Genomic DNA, 19,113 nt, shown 5'->3' with positions numbered 1-19,113 from the left:
GGAGGACCCTGTTCGGGCCTGACTTGAAGGAGATTATTTCTGACATTGCAGGAGGAAAAGGTCTCCTCCTCTCTCAAGATAAGACATCTAAGCAAAAGGGACGACAGAGTAATTTTCGTTCCTTTCGAATTTTCAAGGGAGTCCCCTCTTCCTCTTCCATTAAACAGGAAGGGAATTATTCTTCAGCCAAAATCACCTGGGAACCTAACCAGGGTTGGAATAAGGGTAAACAAACAAAGAAACCTGCCGCTGCTACCGAGATGGCATGAAGGGGCGGCTCCCGATCCGGGACCGGATCTAGCAGGGGGCAGACTTCTCCCTTTGTCCAAGCTTGGATGAGAGATGTTCAGGATCCATGGACACTAGAAATCGGTCAGTTGGAGTTCAAAATATTCCTTCCCAAGGGGAAGGTTTCTTCTTTGACGATTGTCTGTAGACCAGATAAATGTAAATGGCCTCTCCACTATGGGAGTAATTTGTCCCGTCCCAAAACTGGAACAGGGACAGGGGTTTTACTCAAACCTTTTTTCATGGTTCCCAAAAATAGAGGGAACGTTCCAACCCATTTTAGACCTCAAGAGTCTAAACAAGTTTCTCGGAATTCCATCCTTCAAGATGGAGACAATTCTTCCATTTGATCCAGGAGGGTCAATATATGATTACCATGGACTCAAAGGATGCATATCTTCATATTCCTATACACTAAGATCATCACCAGTTCCTAAGGTTTGTCTTCCAGGACATTTTCAGTTCGTGGCTCTTCCTTTCGGGCTGACCACGGCACCCAGGATCTTCACAATGGTTTTAGGGTCTCTGCTGGCGGATCTCAGGCCACAGGGCATTGCAATGGTGCATTATCTGGACGATATTCTGATCCAGGCGTTGTCTTATCAACTGACAATCAGTCTCATACCAACATGGTTCTGTCCTTTCTAAGGACTCACGGGTGGAAGGTGACTCTAGAAAAGAGTTAACTAATTTCACAGACAAGGGTTCTCTTTCTGGGAACTCTAATAGACTATATCCATGAAAATCTTCTTGACAGAAGTCAGAAAGTTAAGGTTTCTGAATACATGCCGAGCTCTTCAGGCCAATCCTCGGCCATCCGTGGCTCAGTGCATGGAGGTAATTGGATTGATGGTGGCGGCAATGGACATCATTCCGTTTACTCGTTTCATCTCAGGTCTTTACAACTGAGCATGCTCAGACAGTGGAATGGAGATTATGCAAATTTGTCTTTTCAGATAGATCTGGATCAAGAGTCAGGAGACTCTTTTGGTGGTTGTCGCTGGATCATCTGTCCCAAGGGATGTGCTTCCGCAGACCTTCATGTGTGTTGGCGACAACGGGCACCAGTCTACTAGGATGGGGTGCAGTCTGGAATTCCCTGACGCTCAGGGTGTGTCGGCTCGGTCAGAGTTTCTACTTCCAATCAATATTCTGGAACTGAGAGCAATATTTAATGCGCTTCAGGCTTGACCTCAGTTGGCTTCGGCCAAATTCATCCGTTTTCAGTCGGACAACATCACGACTGTAGCTTACATCAATCATCAGGGAGGAACAAGGAGTTCCTTAGCGATGACAGAAGTATCCAAGATAATTTGGTGGGCGGAGGCTCACTCTTGAAGGGATCCTCAGACCGCACTGATAGATGCCTTGGCAGTGCCTTGGTCGTTCAACCTAGCTTATGCGTTTCCACCGTTTGCTCTCAAAATGGTAAAATTTAGTAAATGAATGCAAAGATGACCAAGCTGCTGCTTTGCAAATATGCATCAAATGTAAATGTATCAACCGAAGCTTCATTCTTAAAACCCCAAGAAGTGGCGACTGATCTAGTAGAATGAGCTGTAATTCTCTGAGGCGGAGACTGTCCCGCCTCCAAATAAGCCTTGTGAATCAAAAGCTTTAACCAAGATGCCAAAGAAATGGCAGAGGCTTTCTGACCTTTCCTAGGACCAGAAAAAAACAACAAATAGACTAGAAGTCTTCCTGAAATATTTAGTAGCTTCAACATAATATTTCAAAGCTCTTACAACATCCAAACAATGTAAAGATCTTTCATTAAAGAGAATTCTTAGGATTAGGACACAAGGAAGGAACAACAATTTCCCTACTAATGTTAGAATTCACAACCTTAGGAAGAAATTTAAACTAAGTCCGCAAAACAGCCTTATCTTGATAGAAAATCAGAAAAGGAGACTCACAAGAGAGCAGACAATTCAGAAACTCTTCTAGCTGAAGAGATAGCCAAAAGAAACAACACTTTCCAAGAAAGTAGATTAATATCCAAAGTATGCATAGGCTCAAAAGGAGGAGCCTGCAAAGCCTTCAAAACTAAATTAAGACTCCAAGGAAGAGAGATTGATTTAACAACAGGCTTGATACGAACCAAAGCCTGAACAAAAACAGTGAATATCAGGAAGTTTAGCAATCTTTCTATGAAATAAAAACAGAAAGAGCAGAGATGTGTCCCTTCAAGGTACTTGCAGACAAACCTTTATCCAAACCATCCTGAAGAAACTGTAAAATTCTAGGAATCCTAAAAGAATGCCAAGAGATTTTATGAGAAAAACACCATGAAATATAGGTTTTCCAAACCCGATAATAAACCTTCCTTAAAAAAAGATTTACGAGCCTGTAGCATAGTATTAATCACTGAGTCAGAGAGACCTCTATGACTAAGTACTAAGCGTTCAATTTCCATACCTTCAAATTTAGTGATTTGAGATCCTGATTGAAAAATGGCCCTTGAGACAGAAGGTCTGGCCTTAAAGGAAGTGGCCAAGGATGGCAACTGGACATCCGGGCAAGATCCGCATACCAAAACCTGTGAGGCCATGCAGGTGCTATCAGAAACACATGCAATTGTTCCAATATGATCTTGGAGATCACCATTAGAAGAACTAGAGGCGGAAAAATGTAAGCAGGTTGGTAAAACCAAGGCACTGCTAACACATCCACCATCTCCGCCTGAGGATCCCTGGACCTGAAAAGGTACCTGTGAAGCTACTTCTTTAGATGGGAAGCCATAAGATCTATTTCGGGGAGCCCCACATCTGTACAATCTAACAAAATACATCTGGATGGAGAGACCACTCCCCTGGATGTAAAGGCTGACGACTGAGATAACCCGCTTCCCAATTGTCTACACCTGGAATATGTAATCACAGAAATTAGACATGAGTTTCATTCCGCCCAAGAAAGTATCCAAGATGCTTCTTTCATCGCTAAAGGACTGCGAGTCCCCCACCTTGATGATTGACATATGCCACAGTTGTGATATTGTCTGTCTGAAAACAAATGAAAGATTCTCTCTTTAATAGAAACCAAGCCTGAAGAGCCCTGAAAATAGCACAGAGTTCTAAAATATTGATTGGTAACCTCGCCTCTTGAGGATTCCAAACTCCTTGTGCTGTCAGAGAGCCCAAGACAGCTCCACAACCTGTGAGACTTGCATCTATTGAAATCACACTCCAGGCAGGACAAACAGAAAAGAGGCCCCTTGAATAATCCGATGATGGTCTAACCACAAGGACAGAGAGAGTTGAATGTTGGCATTTAAGTACATCAACTGTGATATCTTTGTATAATCCATGCACCATTGATTCAGCATGCAAAGCTGCAGAGGTCTCCTATGAAAACGAGCAAAGAGGATTGCGTCCGATGCTGCAGTCATGAGACCTAAAACTTCTATGCATATAGCCTCTGAAGGGAATGATCGAGACTGAAGGTTGACAGGCAGAAACCAATTTCATTTGTCTCTTGTCTGTTAAACACAGACAGTCATGGATACTGAATCTATCTGGAAACCTAAAAAGGTGACCCCTATCTGAGGAATCTAGTAACTCTTTGGTAAATTGATCCTCCAACCATATCTTTGAAGAAACACCACAAGTTGATTCATGTGAGATTCTGCTAAATGAAAAGATTGAGCCAGTACCAAGATATCATCCAAATAAGGAAACACTGCAATACCTTGCTCTCTGATTACAGATAGAAGGGCACCGAGAACCTTCAAAAAGATTCATGGAGCTGTTGCTAGGACAAATGGAAGATCAACAAATTGGTAATGGTTGTCTAGAAAAGAGAATTTCAGAAACCGATAGTGGTCTGGATGAATCGGAATGTGAAGATACGCATCCTGTAAGTCTATTGAGGACATGTAATGACCTTGCTGAACAAAAAGGCAGAATAATCCTTATAGTCACCATCTTGAAAGTTGGGACCCTTACAAAATAATTAAAAAAAACTTCAGATCCAGAACTGGTCTGAAAGAACTTTACTTCTTCAGGACAATTAATAGATTTGAATAAAAACCCAGACCCTGTTCCAGAATTGGAACTGGTAAAATTACTCCTGAAAGCTATAGATCTGAAACACACTTCAGAAAAGCCTGAGCTTTCACAGGATTTGTTGGAACGTGAGAGAAAAAAAAAAAAATCTTCTCACAGGAGGTCTTATTCTGAAACCTATTTGATACCCCCTGAGAGACAATATTCTGAATCCAATGATTCTGAATGGAACCTGCCCAAACGTCTTGAAATAATTTCAATCTGCCGCCCACCAGCAGAACTGGATTGAGGGCCGCACCTTCATACAGTCTTGGGAGCTGGCTTTGGTTTCTTGTAAGGCTTAGATTTATTCCCACTCAAGGATGGTTTCCAATTGGAGCCAGAGTCTTTAGGGGAAGGAGTGGTTTTCAGTTCTCTATTCTGACGAATGGAACAAAACCGATTAGAAGCTTTAGATTTGCCCTTAGACCTTATCTTGAGGCAAAAAAAAAAAAAAAACTCCATTCCCCCCAGTAAAAGTGGAAAAAATAGAATCCAACTGGGAACCAAACAAATTATTACCCTGGAATGATAGAGATAGTAACCTAGATTTAGATACCATGTCAGCATTCCATGATTTGAGCCATAAAGCTCTTCTAGCTAAAATAGCCAAAGACACAGATTTAACATTAATCTTGATGATATCAAAAATAGCATCACAGATAAAATGATTAGCATGTTAAAGCAAACAAACAATGCTACGTAAAACAGAGTCTTTTTCCAGTTCTGCTAAGCTATCCAACCAAAAATTTGATGCAGCCGCAACATCAGCCATAGAAATGGCAGGTCTGAGCATATAGCCAGAATGCAAATAAGCTTTCCTTAGATAAGATTCAATATTTCTATCCAAAGGATCCTTAAACAAAGTACTATATTCCTTAGGAATAGTAGAAAGTTTAGCAAGAGTAGAAATAGCCCCATCAATCTTAGGGCCTTTTTCCCAAAACTCTAATATAGCCACTGGCAAAGGATACAACTTTTTGAACCTTGAAGAAGGAACAAAAGAAGTACCAGGCTTAAACCATTCCTTAGCAATCACAACAGAAATAGCACCAGGAACAGGAAAAACCTCAGGAGTATAAACAGAATTTAAATGTTTACTGGATTTATTATTAAGAGGACCAGACTCCTCAATATCCAAAAGTTATTAACACTTCTTTTACCAAAGAACAAATGTACTCAATCTTAAAAAGATAAGATGATTTATCAGTGTCAATGTCTGAAGTAGGATCTTCTGAGTCAGAGAGATCCTCATCAGAGGAGGTTATATCAGTATGTTGCCGGTCATTACAAATTTCATCAGTATTATGAGACGTTTTAAAAGACCTTTTACGTTTATTTGAAGGAGGTATAACAGCCATAGCCTTCTGTATCGTATCAGCAATATAATTTTTCATATCAACAGGGATATCATGTACTTTAGATGTTGAAGGAACAACAGATACTGTACTAGCACTAATAGAAACCTTTTCTGCATTCAAAAGCTTATCATGGACAACTGTTACATACTACAGCTGGAGATATATATATCATCTCCACTAGCTAACAACAGATACACTTAGCTTTGGTAGAACTGTGTTCAGGCAGCATGGTTCCTACAGCAGCTTCTGAGACAGAATTAGATTGAGACATCTTGTAAAATGTAAAAAAAGAAAAATAATTAAACAGAAATATCTTATTTCCACATATAGCAGTTTCAGGAATGGGAAAAAATGCAAATGCTAAAATTGGCATAGCATAACCATCTGAGCATAAAGAAGGCAAGGAGCATATAGGAAGTGAGGTAAAATAAAACTAAATTTTTTGGCGCCAAGTATGATGCACAACGCAAAAGGAAGTTGAGAAATTTTTTGGCGCCAACAAACATCCGGAAATGACGCAACTCGCATCATAGGAAACCCAATTTCACGCCAAACAACCTAGCATCAACTAAGATGCAGGAAATGACGAACTTGCGTCATGATTGTCGCACATTCGCACCCAAAAAATTTCTTGCTCCAAGAATGACGCAATAAATAACAGCATTTTGCGCCCTCGTGAGCCTAATTTGCCCGCAAGTTTTCCAAGAAAAAACAAGTCAAATTGAAAAAAAAGTCTATACCCCAGGTAAGAAACTTCCTAAACATGATTCCCATAACAAAACTGCTGGACTGCAAAGGGAAATACACATAGACCTGACTCATGGCAAATAAGTAAAATACATATATTTAAAACTTTATATCAATACATAAAGCGCCAAACCATAGCTCAGAGTGTCTTAAAATAATGATACATACTTACTGAAAGACACCCATCCACATATAGCAGATAGCCAAACCAGTACTGAAAGCTATCAGCAGAGGTAATGGTATATAAGAGTATATCGTCGATCTGAAAAGAGGTAGGAGATGAATCCCTACAATAACAGAGAACCCTTGAAAAGATTTCCTGCGAGGGAAACCATAAAATCAATAGGAGATACTCTCTTCACATCCCTCTGACAAACACTGTATTGGGCTTCAGAATGCTTAGAAGCGCTTATCACAAAAGAAATCATAATCAAGCAGAAACTTACTTCACCACCTCCATAGGAGGCAAAGTTTGTAAAACTGAATTGTAGGTGTGGTGAGGGGTGTATTTATACGCATTTTGAGGTTTGGGAAACTTTGCCCCTCCTGCTAGGATTGTATATCCCATACGTCACTAGCTCATGGACTCTTGCCAATTACATGAAAGAAATACATTTTGGGAAGAAATTAAAAGTTGCCAACGTTAACCATTGAACAACTGGAAAAATGCAATTCTCCAATAAGAGTAGAAGAAGTAGTAAAACAGTGAGAGCTGCATTAAATAAAGCTCCAGGTCCAGATACATTTCCTAATGGATTATATAAAGTAAGAAAGCAGATCTCTCAAATATTGACAAACCTCTTTAATTTTTACCCATTTCTCTGCTCAATGCAGATTATAAACTTAATTTAAATTATAGCTAGACAATTAAAGAGCGTAATAGGGAATCTGATCCATAAAGATCAAACAAGTTTCATGAATAAAAGAACTTTATGCTCTAATATTAGAAATGTTTTCTTGACTATCATACTATTGGAATAAAAAAAAAAAAAAAAAATGGTTCAGATAGAGCATACAATTTTAAGCAACTTAATAATTTACTCCTATTATCAATTTTTCTTCGTTCTCTTGCTATATTTATTTGAAAAAGCAAGAATCTAAGCTTAGGAGCCAGCCCATTTTTGGTTCAGTACCCTGGATAGCGTTTGCCGATTGGTGGCTACATTTAGTTCATATACATTTTTACCTTTTATTTTTTAAAACAAAAAAATAATAATTCTGTAGTGGGTTCCTGTTTATTTACCGACACGTACATGTCCCTATTCCAGGCTATCCAGTAAGCCTAAATGTTATTTTGGGGTTATTTTTGAATGTAGTAGTCTGCACTATAGTATATTTATTATTTTTTAGGTACCACTATTTACACACTGGATGAAATTATCACCGGATTTATCATTATTGGAATATACAATTTTAATTTTCACTTGCAACATTGGGACACTTGCTTTTCTGAGACTCTTGTGAACTGTATTTTAGGCTAAAATTAAAATTAACACAATATAATCAATAAATGAAATATTGATATATGTTCTATTTGATGCATCTTTCATGAAGGTTAATACATTTATGTATTAGATATTTCTTTTAATCCTGTGTATATATTTAAGCCTTACAGCCTAATGTCTGTATTAGATAATTTTTTTCATTTTTATTCTTTTGTACAACAAATCTTTGTTCACATTTAAGCCTCAGATGTGCTCTCTTTCTATTTTTTTGTACTAAGTAAACTGAATCTCATTTCTGTTCTGCTCATAGCCCCTCCTAGTACAACAGCAGCTGTTCCCTATTTCCCTAAGTTGATTACAAATATATGTGGTTAAGTGAGACCATATATTTTACCAGACATACGTTGACTAAACTGGGTTTTCGGATTTCAGGTAAACTGTGTTTCAGTGGGCGTTATATTTTTTTCGGTTATATTGTTGGTTAGAAAATGCACCAGCATAAAATAGACTTCAATTACCTTCATATGTTTATATAAAAATATTACTTCATTTTTTTTTTTTTTTTTTTACTTACCAGCACTAGTTTTATCAATAGCTTTACATCTGGTTAGTTGATAAAGTTTATAATTTGCTCCGTCATCTCATGTTGTATTCTGTAAACATGCATTTTGCAGGGCAGTGACTTATTTTTGATGCATTTATAAACAATGGCCGATACCCCTTTAAGAGCTGCTGCACAGTGTTTATTTGCACTGAGGGGTTGAGGATTACAGCAGCACAAACTATAAATACACTTCTGTGTTATAAACTGCATAATATAGCTGAATTTGTCTAGACAAAAACAAAATTTATGCTTATCTGATAAATTTCTCTTTCTTTCTTTACACATTGAGTACATGGATCATCAGTAATTACTGTTGGGAATATCACTCCTGGCCAGCAGGAGGAGGCAACAAGCACCACAGCAAAGCTGTTAAGTATCACCTCCCTTCCCACAAACCCCAGTCATTCGACCGAAGGAAAAGGAGAGAAAAGAAGCAACTCAAGGTGCAGGGGTGCCTGAGGTTTATAAGAAAAAAAAATATCTGAAAAATACAGGGGATGGGGGGGGGGTGGACTCACCGTGTCAAGAAATAAATAAATTTATCAGGAAAGCACACATTTGTTTTCTTTCTAATGACACGCTGAATCCACGGATCATCAGTAATTACTGTTGGGAATCAATACCCAAGCTAGAGGACACAGATGATACGGGAGGGACAAGACAGGTAAACTAAACAGAAGGCACCACTGCTTGAAGAACCTTTCTCCCAAAAGAAGCCTCAGCCGAGGCAAAAGTATCAAATTTATAAAATTTCACAAAAGTGTAAAAAGAGGACCAAGTTGCAGCCTTGCAAATCTGTTTAAAGGTTCAGGAAGAAGAAACAGCCCTAGTGGAATGAGCTGCGATTCCCTCAGAAGGCTGCTGTCCAGCAGTTTCATAGGCCAAGGGAATTATATTCTTAAACCAGAAAGAAAGTAGCAGCCGTAGCTTTCTGACCCTTGGGTTTCCCAGAGAAAACGACAAAGAAAGCAGAAGACTGGCGAAAATCCTTAGTCGTTTGTAAATAGAATTTCAGCGCATGTACCACATCTAGGTTGTGCAGCAAACACTCCTTATGAGAAGGATTAGGACACAAAGAAGGAACAACAATTTCCTGATTAATATTACTGTCCAAAAACACTTTAGGAAGGAAACCTAACTTAGTATGCAGAACCACCTTATCAGAATGAAAGGTAAGAGGAGTCACACTGCAACGCCAAGAGTTCCGAAACTCTCCTAGCAGAAGAAATGGCAACAAAAAACCTTTCCAAGATAACTTAATATCTAAGGAATGATAGGCTTAAACGGAGCCTGCTGAAGGATTTTTAAAACAAGGTTAAGACTCCAGGGAGAGGTAACCTGTTTAAACACAGGTCTGATTCTGACCAAGGCCTGACAAAAGGGATTGCACATCTGGCACATCCGCCAAACGCTTATGCAACAAAATAGACAAAGCAGATATTTGACCCTTCAAAGTACTCGCTGATAAACCTGTCTCCAGACCGTCCTGGAGAAAAGACAGACTCCTAGGAATCCTGAATCTACTTCGAGAACCCCTTGGCTTCCCACCAGTACAGATATTTACGCCATATTTTATGGTAAATCCTTCTAGTCACAGGCTTACGAGCCTGGATCAATGTCTCAATGACAGAGCCCGAAAACTCTTGCTTAGATAAAATTAAGCGTTTAATCTCCACGCAGTCAGCTTCAGAGAAACAAGGTTTGGATGAAGGAAGGGCTCTTGAAGTAGGTCTTTCCTCAACAGGAGTCTCCAGGGTGGAAGAGATGACATCTCCACTAGGTCTGCATACCAGATCCTGCGAGGCCACGCCGGTGCTATGAAAAAACTCTCCAGCTTGATCCGAGCAATGACCCGTGGAAGGAGAGCGAACAGAGTAAACAAGTATGCTAGATTGCCAACACATCTATCCGGACTGCCTGTGGATCCCTGGACCTTGGCATTCTGCCGAGAAGTCATGAGATCTAGCTTGGACTGCCCCCATTTGAGGATCAAACTGGAAAACACCTCCGGATGGATTTCCCACTCCCCGGGTGAAAGGTCTGTCTGCTCAGAAAATCCGCTTCCCAATTGTCCACTACTGGAATGTGCATCACAGAGACAGCAGTTGTGGGTCTCCGCCCACTGAATTTTGGTTACCTCTGTCATGGCCAAGGAACTCAGAGTTCCTCCCTGATGGTTGACGTAAGCCACTGAAATTATGTTGTCCAACTGGAACCTGATAAACCGGGCTGAAGCTAACTGAGGCCAGGCCAGTAAAGCATTGAAGATTGCCCTCAGCTCTAGGATGTTTATGGGGAGAACTCCTCCCGAGTCCAGACCCTGAGCCTTTAACAAGCCCCAGACTGGTCCCCATCCCAGCAAGCTGGCATCCGTGGTCACAATAACCCAGGTAGGTCTGCGGAAGCAGGTTCCCTGGTAGAGATGTTCCTGAGACAACCACCACGGAAGAGATTCTCTTATCGCCTGATCCAGATCTATTTGCGGAGACATATCCGCATAGTCCCCGTTCCATTGCCTGAGCATGTATAACTGCAGAGGTCTGAGATGGAACCGAGCAAACGGAATGATGTCCATGGCAGCTATCATCAGACCAATTAGCTTCATACATTGAGCAACTGACGGCCAAGGAGAGGACTGAAGAGTCTAAGATCTTTGTTTTTCTGACCTCTGTCAGAAATATTTTCATTGATAGGGAGTCTATTATGGTCCCCAAGAACAGTACCCTTATAGGTGGAACCAAGGAACTTTTTCCCAAATTCACCTTCCATCTGTGGGAGCGAAGAAAAGACAACAAGATCTCCGTATAAGAGTTTTCTTGTTGAAAAGACGGCGCCTGAACTAGAATGTCTTCCAGATATATCGCTACTGCAACGCCCCAAGACCGGAGCACCACCAACAGAGCCCCCAGGACCTTTGACAAAATTCTGGGAGCTGTGGCAAGGGGAAGAGCCACAAATTGGAAGTGCTCGTCTAGAAAGGCAAACCTCAGAAACTTGTGATGATCCCTGTGGATGGGAACATGAAGGTACGCATCCTTTAGGTCTACTGTTGTCATGAACTAAGGGAAGAATGGAACGAATAGTTTCCATCTTGAAGGACAGTACTCACTCCCAGGGCGGAAAGATCCCGAACACAATGTAAGAACGCCTCTTTTTCTCTGGTCTACAGATAATCTTGAGAGAAGGAACCTGCCCCTGGGAAGAAAAGTCTGCCCCCTACAAGATCCGCTCCTGGATCGGGGGGTAGGCCCTTCATGCTGACTTTGAATCATTTGCAGGCTTCTAGATTGCTTCCCCTTGTTCCAAGACTGATTGGACTTTCAGGAAGACTTAGACTGTTCCTGCTTGGAAGAGGGGGGGGGCTTACCTCTAACGTTTTGAAAGGAACGAAAATTACTCTGACGCCCTTTCTGTTTATTTCTCTTATCCTGTGGGAGGAAATGTCCTTTCCCTCCTGTAATACCAGAAATAATTTCAGCCAAGCCTGGCCCAAACAAGGTCTTACCCTTGAAGGGGATTGCCTAAAGTTTGGACTTAGATGAAATATCCACAGACCAGGATTTCAACCATAAAGCTCTGCGAGCTAGTACAGCAAAACCAGATATTTTTGTTCCCAACTTAATGACTTGTAAGAAAGCATTCGTGATAAAGGAATTGGCCAACTTAAGAGCCCTAATCCTATCTTGGATCTCCTCAAGAGGCGTATCTGTCTGAATAGAATCAGACAAAGCATCAAACCAATAGGCTGCCTCGCTGGCGACAGTGGCAAAGCACACCGCAGGCTGCCATTGTAGACCCTGGTGAACATACATTATCTTTAACAATGCCTCCAACTTCTTATCCATAGGATCCTTAAAGGAACAGCTATCATCTGGGAATAGTGGTTCTCTTAGACAAGGTGGAAATCGCCCCTTCCACCTTGGGGACTGTTTGCCAAGACTCCTTAATAGAGTCAGCTATTGGAAAAAATTTCTTGAAAATTGGAGATAGAGAAAAGGGGAATTCCAGGTGTCTCCCACTCCCTTGCAATAATCTCTGTAGCACGGACTGCTAGAGGAAAAACCTCCACCGCGGAGGGAACATCAAAGTACTTGTTTAGTTTACTAGACTTCTTAGGATTGACTACAATAGTCGTATCCGAGTCGTCCAAGGCAGCCAAAACCTCCTTAAAAGGGACAGTCTACCATAGAATTTTTATTCTTTCAAAGAGATAGATAATCCCTTTATTACCCATTACCCAGTTTTGCATAACCAACAGTTATATTAATATACTTTTTACCTCTGATTACTCTTCCAGTCCCCTGATCACATGACTGACTGTTTATTATCTATTGTCTTAAATTTAGCATTGTTTTGTGCTAAATCTTAAATAACCCCCTGTGCCTGAACACAGTTATATATATGGCCCACGTGTACTTTCTGTCTTTGTGTTGAAAAGAGATTTAAAAAGCATGTGATAAGAGGCAGCCCTCAAAGGCTTAGAAAATAGCATATGAGCCTACCTATGTTTAGTTTAAACTAAGAATACCAAGAGAAAAAAGCAAATTTGATGATAAAAGTAAATTGGAAAGTTGATTAAAATTAAAAGTCCTACCTGAATAATGAAAGTTTAATTTATACTAGACTGTCCCTTTAAAGGGACAGTCTACACCAGAATTTTTATTGTTTTAAAACATAGATAATCCCTTTATTATTCATTCCCCAGTTTTGCATAACCAACAGTTATAATAATATACTTTTAACCTCTGTGATTATCTTGTATCTAAGCCTCTGCAAACTGCCCCTTTTTCAGTTCTTTTGACAGACTTGCAGTCTAGCCAATCAGTGCCTGCTCCCAGATAACTTCACGAGCACAGCGTTATCTATATGAAATACGTGAACTAACACCCTCTAGTGGTGAAAAACTGTTAAAATGCAATCTGAAAAGGAGGTGGGCTTCAAGGTCTAAGAAATTAGCATATGAACCTCCTAGGTTAAGCTTTCAACTAAGAATACCAAGAGAACAAAGCAAAATTGGTGATAAAAGTAAATTGGAAAATTGTTTAAAATTACATGCTCTATCTGAATCATGAAAGTTTATTTTGGCCTAGACTGTCCCTTTAAGCAACAGACGTAGGTGTTCTAGCTTAAACCTAAAGGATACAACTTCATCAGAAGCAGGAATTATACTGTCAGAATCTGAGATTTCACCCTTAGACGCCACCAAAGTGTCTTCCTCCTCAGATTTTTGAGCAAGGGAAACTTGGCTAGCTACAACCTGATCAGAAACCTTAATCGCCGATTCCTTAAAGGGACAGTTTACTAAAAAAATTTCTTCCCATTAATTTGTTCCCAATGATCCACTTTACCTGCTGGAGTGTATTAAATTGTTTACAAGTATTTCCATTAACCTTATATTTGCATTTGAATAAGTTTATTTAGCCTGTGGTATCCCCACCCATCCTGAAAGTTTTTGGCCACCAGGCCAAGCTGTATTAACACAGTCAGTAGAAGAAATTACACTCCCAGTGGGTTATAGAAGAGATAAGGTAATAAAATGTTAATTTTCCATTGTTCTCTCCAAGTATTTGTGATTGGTTTATGGACTGATATAAGATAAAGAAGCAGGTATATTTAAATAATGTGATAAAGTAATGAGATCTGATTATATCTACAAGCTCAACCCATTTTATTAGGTTGTGGCTTCAAAACACAAAATCAGCCAATTCATATAAACAAATAAGCCTTAAAAAAGCAAATCTCATACATTTTATACTCTGCAGCTGGTAAAAAAAGTAATTAAAAATACATTAAGGAAAAAACAATTTTATAGTATACTGTCCCTTTAAACTTCCTCTTGCGCTTTCCCTGAAGCATGGGAAAAGCAGACAGTGCCTCAGATACCGCAGAAGATACCCGAGTAGCAATGTCTTGCAAAGAAAATACTATCTGATTTTGAGAGGAAACAAAGGGCGCTGCATGTGTTGAAAAAGATTGGGACGCTTGGGGGGACAGTTGCGGCATATCTGGTACAGGAGACCCCTGAACAGCAGCCGCCTTATCTAAGGGTGGCTCATGTTCAAAAAGTCTCTCTCTATAACACAAAGTTCCCTCAATACAAGAACAAAATGATACTGGTGGTTCCACCTGGGAATCAAAACATAACTTGCATGCAACAATCTGCAAAGCCTCTTGGTCCATCTTGTAACAAAAACAAAACCCCAAAGGAAAAAAATAAAAAGCGCTGCTTTTATTTTAGCCTAAAAGTTAAGCTGTACATAATATGTTGCAGTGCCTTTAAATATTTAATTTAAGAAAATGTGCAGATATACTGCAAAATCCCCAGACCACCCTCTACACCTCATCAACTTTACCGAGGTGCCTACCTGTCCTGCTGCCTGGAAACAATTTCACCACTCAACGGTAGCATTACTGAATGAACCGACTGAACTCCAGACCTGCGATCCATCGTCTGAGCCAGACGATAGCGGAGCAGCCGACAACTACCCGCAAACTGGAACTGACATCACTGAAAAACTTTCTCCACAGAGAGAATGAAAGTGCGCCAAACAACCGCAGCCTCTGGAAAGACCCGCCCCTAATCTAATCTGGGGCCGTCATGGCGGTCGGAAGGAAAATTTTGATGCAAAATGTCCTCAATAAAATATCCGCAATAACCAGGATCTGAATGTCAAAACGGACCACACAACACCCAAGTCCTGCCCAGATCACAACCGGAACTAGGAACACAATCTGAGCCACCAATATATACACAAAGTCCCACAGTGCCTAAAAACTGCCATTGTTAACCCTTAATTGGATTACAATAAAATGTCCCCTTTATATTAAAAATGGAGCTAGTTGCTCAAGTGCCATAATTTTTATTACCATGAAAAAAAATAATTAAACATTGCACTTACCTGAAAAATCAGTCTGTCTTGCAGAAGGACAGCTCGGTTTGAGAGGTTGATTCTTCTCACATGGAACTGTGTTTCAAATGCAGGGGGGAGAGGGGAGTGTATGCACCCAGCCCCTTTCAGTGGAAGTCCCAGCCCAACCTAATAAATAGTGCTAAACTGTGAGCTTCTAAGTAAGTTTTTCAAGTTTTATACTGGATTTTTAAATCAGTATCTGTGCATATTATTCTTTATATTATTGTCTATTACATGCAGTTATATGAACATTGATGCACACAGTGTCCCTTTAAAAGGCAGAAACACTCAAACCTGAGCTATAATACCAACATGTGTCTGCTGTGTAACCTGATAAATATTACTTTTTTACACGAGACAAAAAAGTCACAATCACAGAATCTTCCCTTTACTTAATATGCGCTAATCACCTGTAGCCGTATTTATAGGGACTTCATCCTCCTCAGTCTTCACATGATCACATGCATACAGATCTTCTTCTGTTATCTCAACTTTCATTATATCGGCTTTATCTTCATCTGTACAAATAAAGCAGATTCAGTTTTTATATCTTTACCATTAATCAGTTTGGGTATTTCGCAAACAGCCCCAAATACACACACTGTGGTAATTTCCCTCTTAAAGGGACACCAAACCCCAAAAAAATATTTTATGATTAAGGTAGAGCATGCAATTTTAAACATTATTCCAATTTACTTCTATTATCGAATTTACTTCATTATTATGATATCCTTTGTTGAAGAAATAGCAATGCACATGGGTGAGCCAATCACATGAGGACTCTATGTGCAGCAACCAATCAGCAGCTACTGAGCCCATCTAGATATGCTTTTCAGCAAAGTATATCAAGAGAATGAATCAAATTAGAAAGTTGTTTAGAAAGTGCATGCTCTTTCTAAATCATGAAATAAAAAAATTTGGTTTCATGTCCCTTTAATTCTTTGTTACTTCTATAAAATCTTTTTTTTAGCTGATAAAAGGGAATTTGAAACATGCATGCACAGTCATATGTAATTTGCGTGCCTGAGACAACATATGTGCACACTCTAGTAGCCCACGTGCCTGAGACAGCATATGTGCACACTCGGCTGTAACCCACGTGCTTCAGACACAGCACTAGTGCACACTCGGCTGTAACCCACGTGCTTCAGACACAGCACTAGTGCACACTCGGCTGTAACCCACGTGCTTCAGACACAGCACTAGTGCACACTCGGCTGTAACCCACGTGCTTCAGACACAGCACTAGTGCACACTCGGCTGTAACCCACGTGCTTCAGACACAGCACTAGTGCACACTCGGCTGTAACCCACGTGCTTCAGACACAGCACTAGTGCACACTCGGCTGTAACCCACGTGCTTCAGACACAGCACTAGTGCACACTCGGCTGTAACCCACGTGCTTCAGACACAGCACTAGTGCACACTCGGCTGTAACCCACGTGCTTCAGACACAGCACTAGTGCACACTCGGCTGTAACCCACGTGCTTCAGACACAGCACTAGTGCACACTCGGCTGTAACCCACGTGCTTCAGACACAGCACTAGTGCACACTCGGCTGTAACCCACGTGCTTCAGACACAGCACTAGTGCACACTCGGCTGTAACCCACGTGCTTCAGACACAGCACTAGTGCACACTCGGCTGTAACCCACGTGCTTCAGACACAGCACTAGTGCACACTCGGCTGTAACCCACGTGCTTCAGACACAGCACTAGTGCACACTCGGCTGTAACCCACGTGCTTCAGACACAGCACTAGTGCACACTCGGCTGTAACCCACGTGCTTCAGACACAGCACTAGTGCACACTCGGCTGTAACCCACATGCTTCAGACACAGCACTAGTGCACACTCGGCTGTAACCCACGTGCTTCAGACACAGCACTAGTGCACACTCGCCTGTAACCCACGTGCTTCAGACACAGCACTAGTGCACACTCGGCTGTAACCCACGTGCTTCAGACACAGCACTAGTGCACACTCGGCTGTAACCCACGTGCTTCAGACACAGCACTAGTGCACACTCGGCTGTAACCCACATGCTTCAGACACAGCACTAGTGCACACTCGGCTGTAACCCACATGCTTCAGACACAGCACTAGTGCACACTCGGCTGTAACCCACATGCTTCAGACACAGCACTAGTGCACACTCGGCTGTAACCCACATGCTTCAGACATAGCACTAGTGCACACTCACCTGTAACCTACGTGCTTCAGACACAGCACTAGTGCACACTCACCTGTAACCCACGTGCTTCAGACACAGCATAAGTGCACACTCACCTGTAACCCACGTGCTTAGGACACAGCATAAGTGCACACTTAACTGCAACCCACTTGCGCCAGACACAGCATACGTGCACACTCACCTGTAACATGCTTCAGACACAGCATACGTGCACACTCACCTGCAACCCACTTGCTTCAGATACAGCATATGTGCACACTTACTTGCAACCCACTTGCTTCACACACACAGCATACGTGCACACTTACCTGAAACCCACTTGCTTCAGACACAGCATACGTGCACACTTACCTGCAACCCACTTGCTTCAGACACAGCATACGTGCACTCTCACCTGTAACTAACATGCTTCAGATACAGCATACGTGCACACTCGCCTGTAACCCACTTGCTTCAGATACAGCATATGTGGACACTCACCTGTAACCCACTTGCTTCAGATACAGCATATGTGCACACTCACCTGTAACTAACATGCTTCAGATACAGCATACGTGCACACTCACCTGTAACCCACTTGCTTCAGATACAGCATATGTGCACACTTACCTGCAACTCACTTGCTTCAGACACAGCATACGTGCACACTTACCTGCAACCCATTTGCGTCAGACACAGCATACGTGCACACTCCCCCCTTAACCAACGTGCTTCAGACACAGCATACGTGCACACCTAGGTTCCTGAGACACAACATGTGCGCACTCATCTGTAACCCACAGGCTCCAGGACATAGCATACATGCACACTCTCCTGAAACCCAATTCCCAGAGACACAACAACATATGTGCATAATCTTGCTTCCCTAGGACATAATACACATGCACACTCACCTGGGCTAATACTGTCACTGGTTTCCTCATCCAGGGCTCCCAGCTGACGCCTCACACACAGATCTTCTGTTACCTCAACTTTCACTATATCAGCGTTATCTTCAACTGTACAATTAAAGCAGATTCAGGGTCACATCCCATGATCTATTTTTTTTTATAACTTTACCATAAAACAGTTTGTGCATTTCCCAGACAGACAAAAAGAAAACTTATGCTTACCTGATAAATTTGTTTATTTTTAGAAATGAGTCCACGGATAATCATCATTACACCTCCTGGTCAGCAGAAGGAGGCAAAGAGCACCACAGCAGAGCTGTTAAATAGCTCCTCCCTTCCCTCCCACTCCAGTCATTCGACCGAAGTTAGGAAGAGAAAGGAAAAGCCAAGGTGCAGAGGTGTCTGAAGTTTACAAAAATTAACAACCTGTCTTAAATGAACAGGGCGGGCCGTGGACTCATCGTGTCTAAAAAGAAACAAATTTATCAGGTAAGCATAAATGTTCTTTTCTTTTTAAAGACACGATGAGTCCACGGATCTTCATCCTTACTTGTGGGATACAATACCAAAGCTAGAGTACACGGATGATAAGGGAGGGACAAGACAGGGAACCTAAACGGAAGGCAC

The 19,113-nt window shown here is 41.3% G+C and overlaps 1 protein-coding gene across 1 annotated transcript in view; it reads right to left on the bottom strand.

Annotated features, from left to right (window-relative positions):
* LOC128657354 (gastrula zinc finger protein XlCGF26.1-like) overlaps positions 1–19,113 on the bottom strand; it is a 55,994-nt gene that overhangs the window by 9,715 nt on the left and 27,166 nt on the right. The window contains exons 4-5 of the mRNA XM_053711670.1: positions 18,490–18,594; positions 15,810–15,917 (exon numbers count right to left, since the gene is read on the bottom strand). Coding sequence (XP_053567645.1) covers positions 15,810–15,917; positions 18,490–18,594 — 213 coding nt within the window. The remainder of the gene's footprint in view (positions 1–15,809; positions 15,918–18,489; positions 18,595–19,113) is intronic.

Source organism: Bombina bombina, chromosome 4 (genome assembly GCF_027579735.1).
Source record: "Bombina bombina isolate aBomBom1 chromosome 4, aBomBom1.pri, whole genome shotgun sequence".
NCBI classification, from domain to species: domain Eukaryota; kingdom Metazoa; phylum Chordata; class Amphibia; order Anura; family Bombinatoridae; genus Bombina; species Bombina bombina.
Note: the sequence above shows the minus strand (reverse complement) of the source record. Positions and strands in the feature narration are given on the sequence as shown.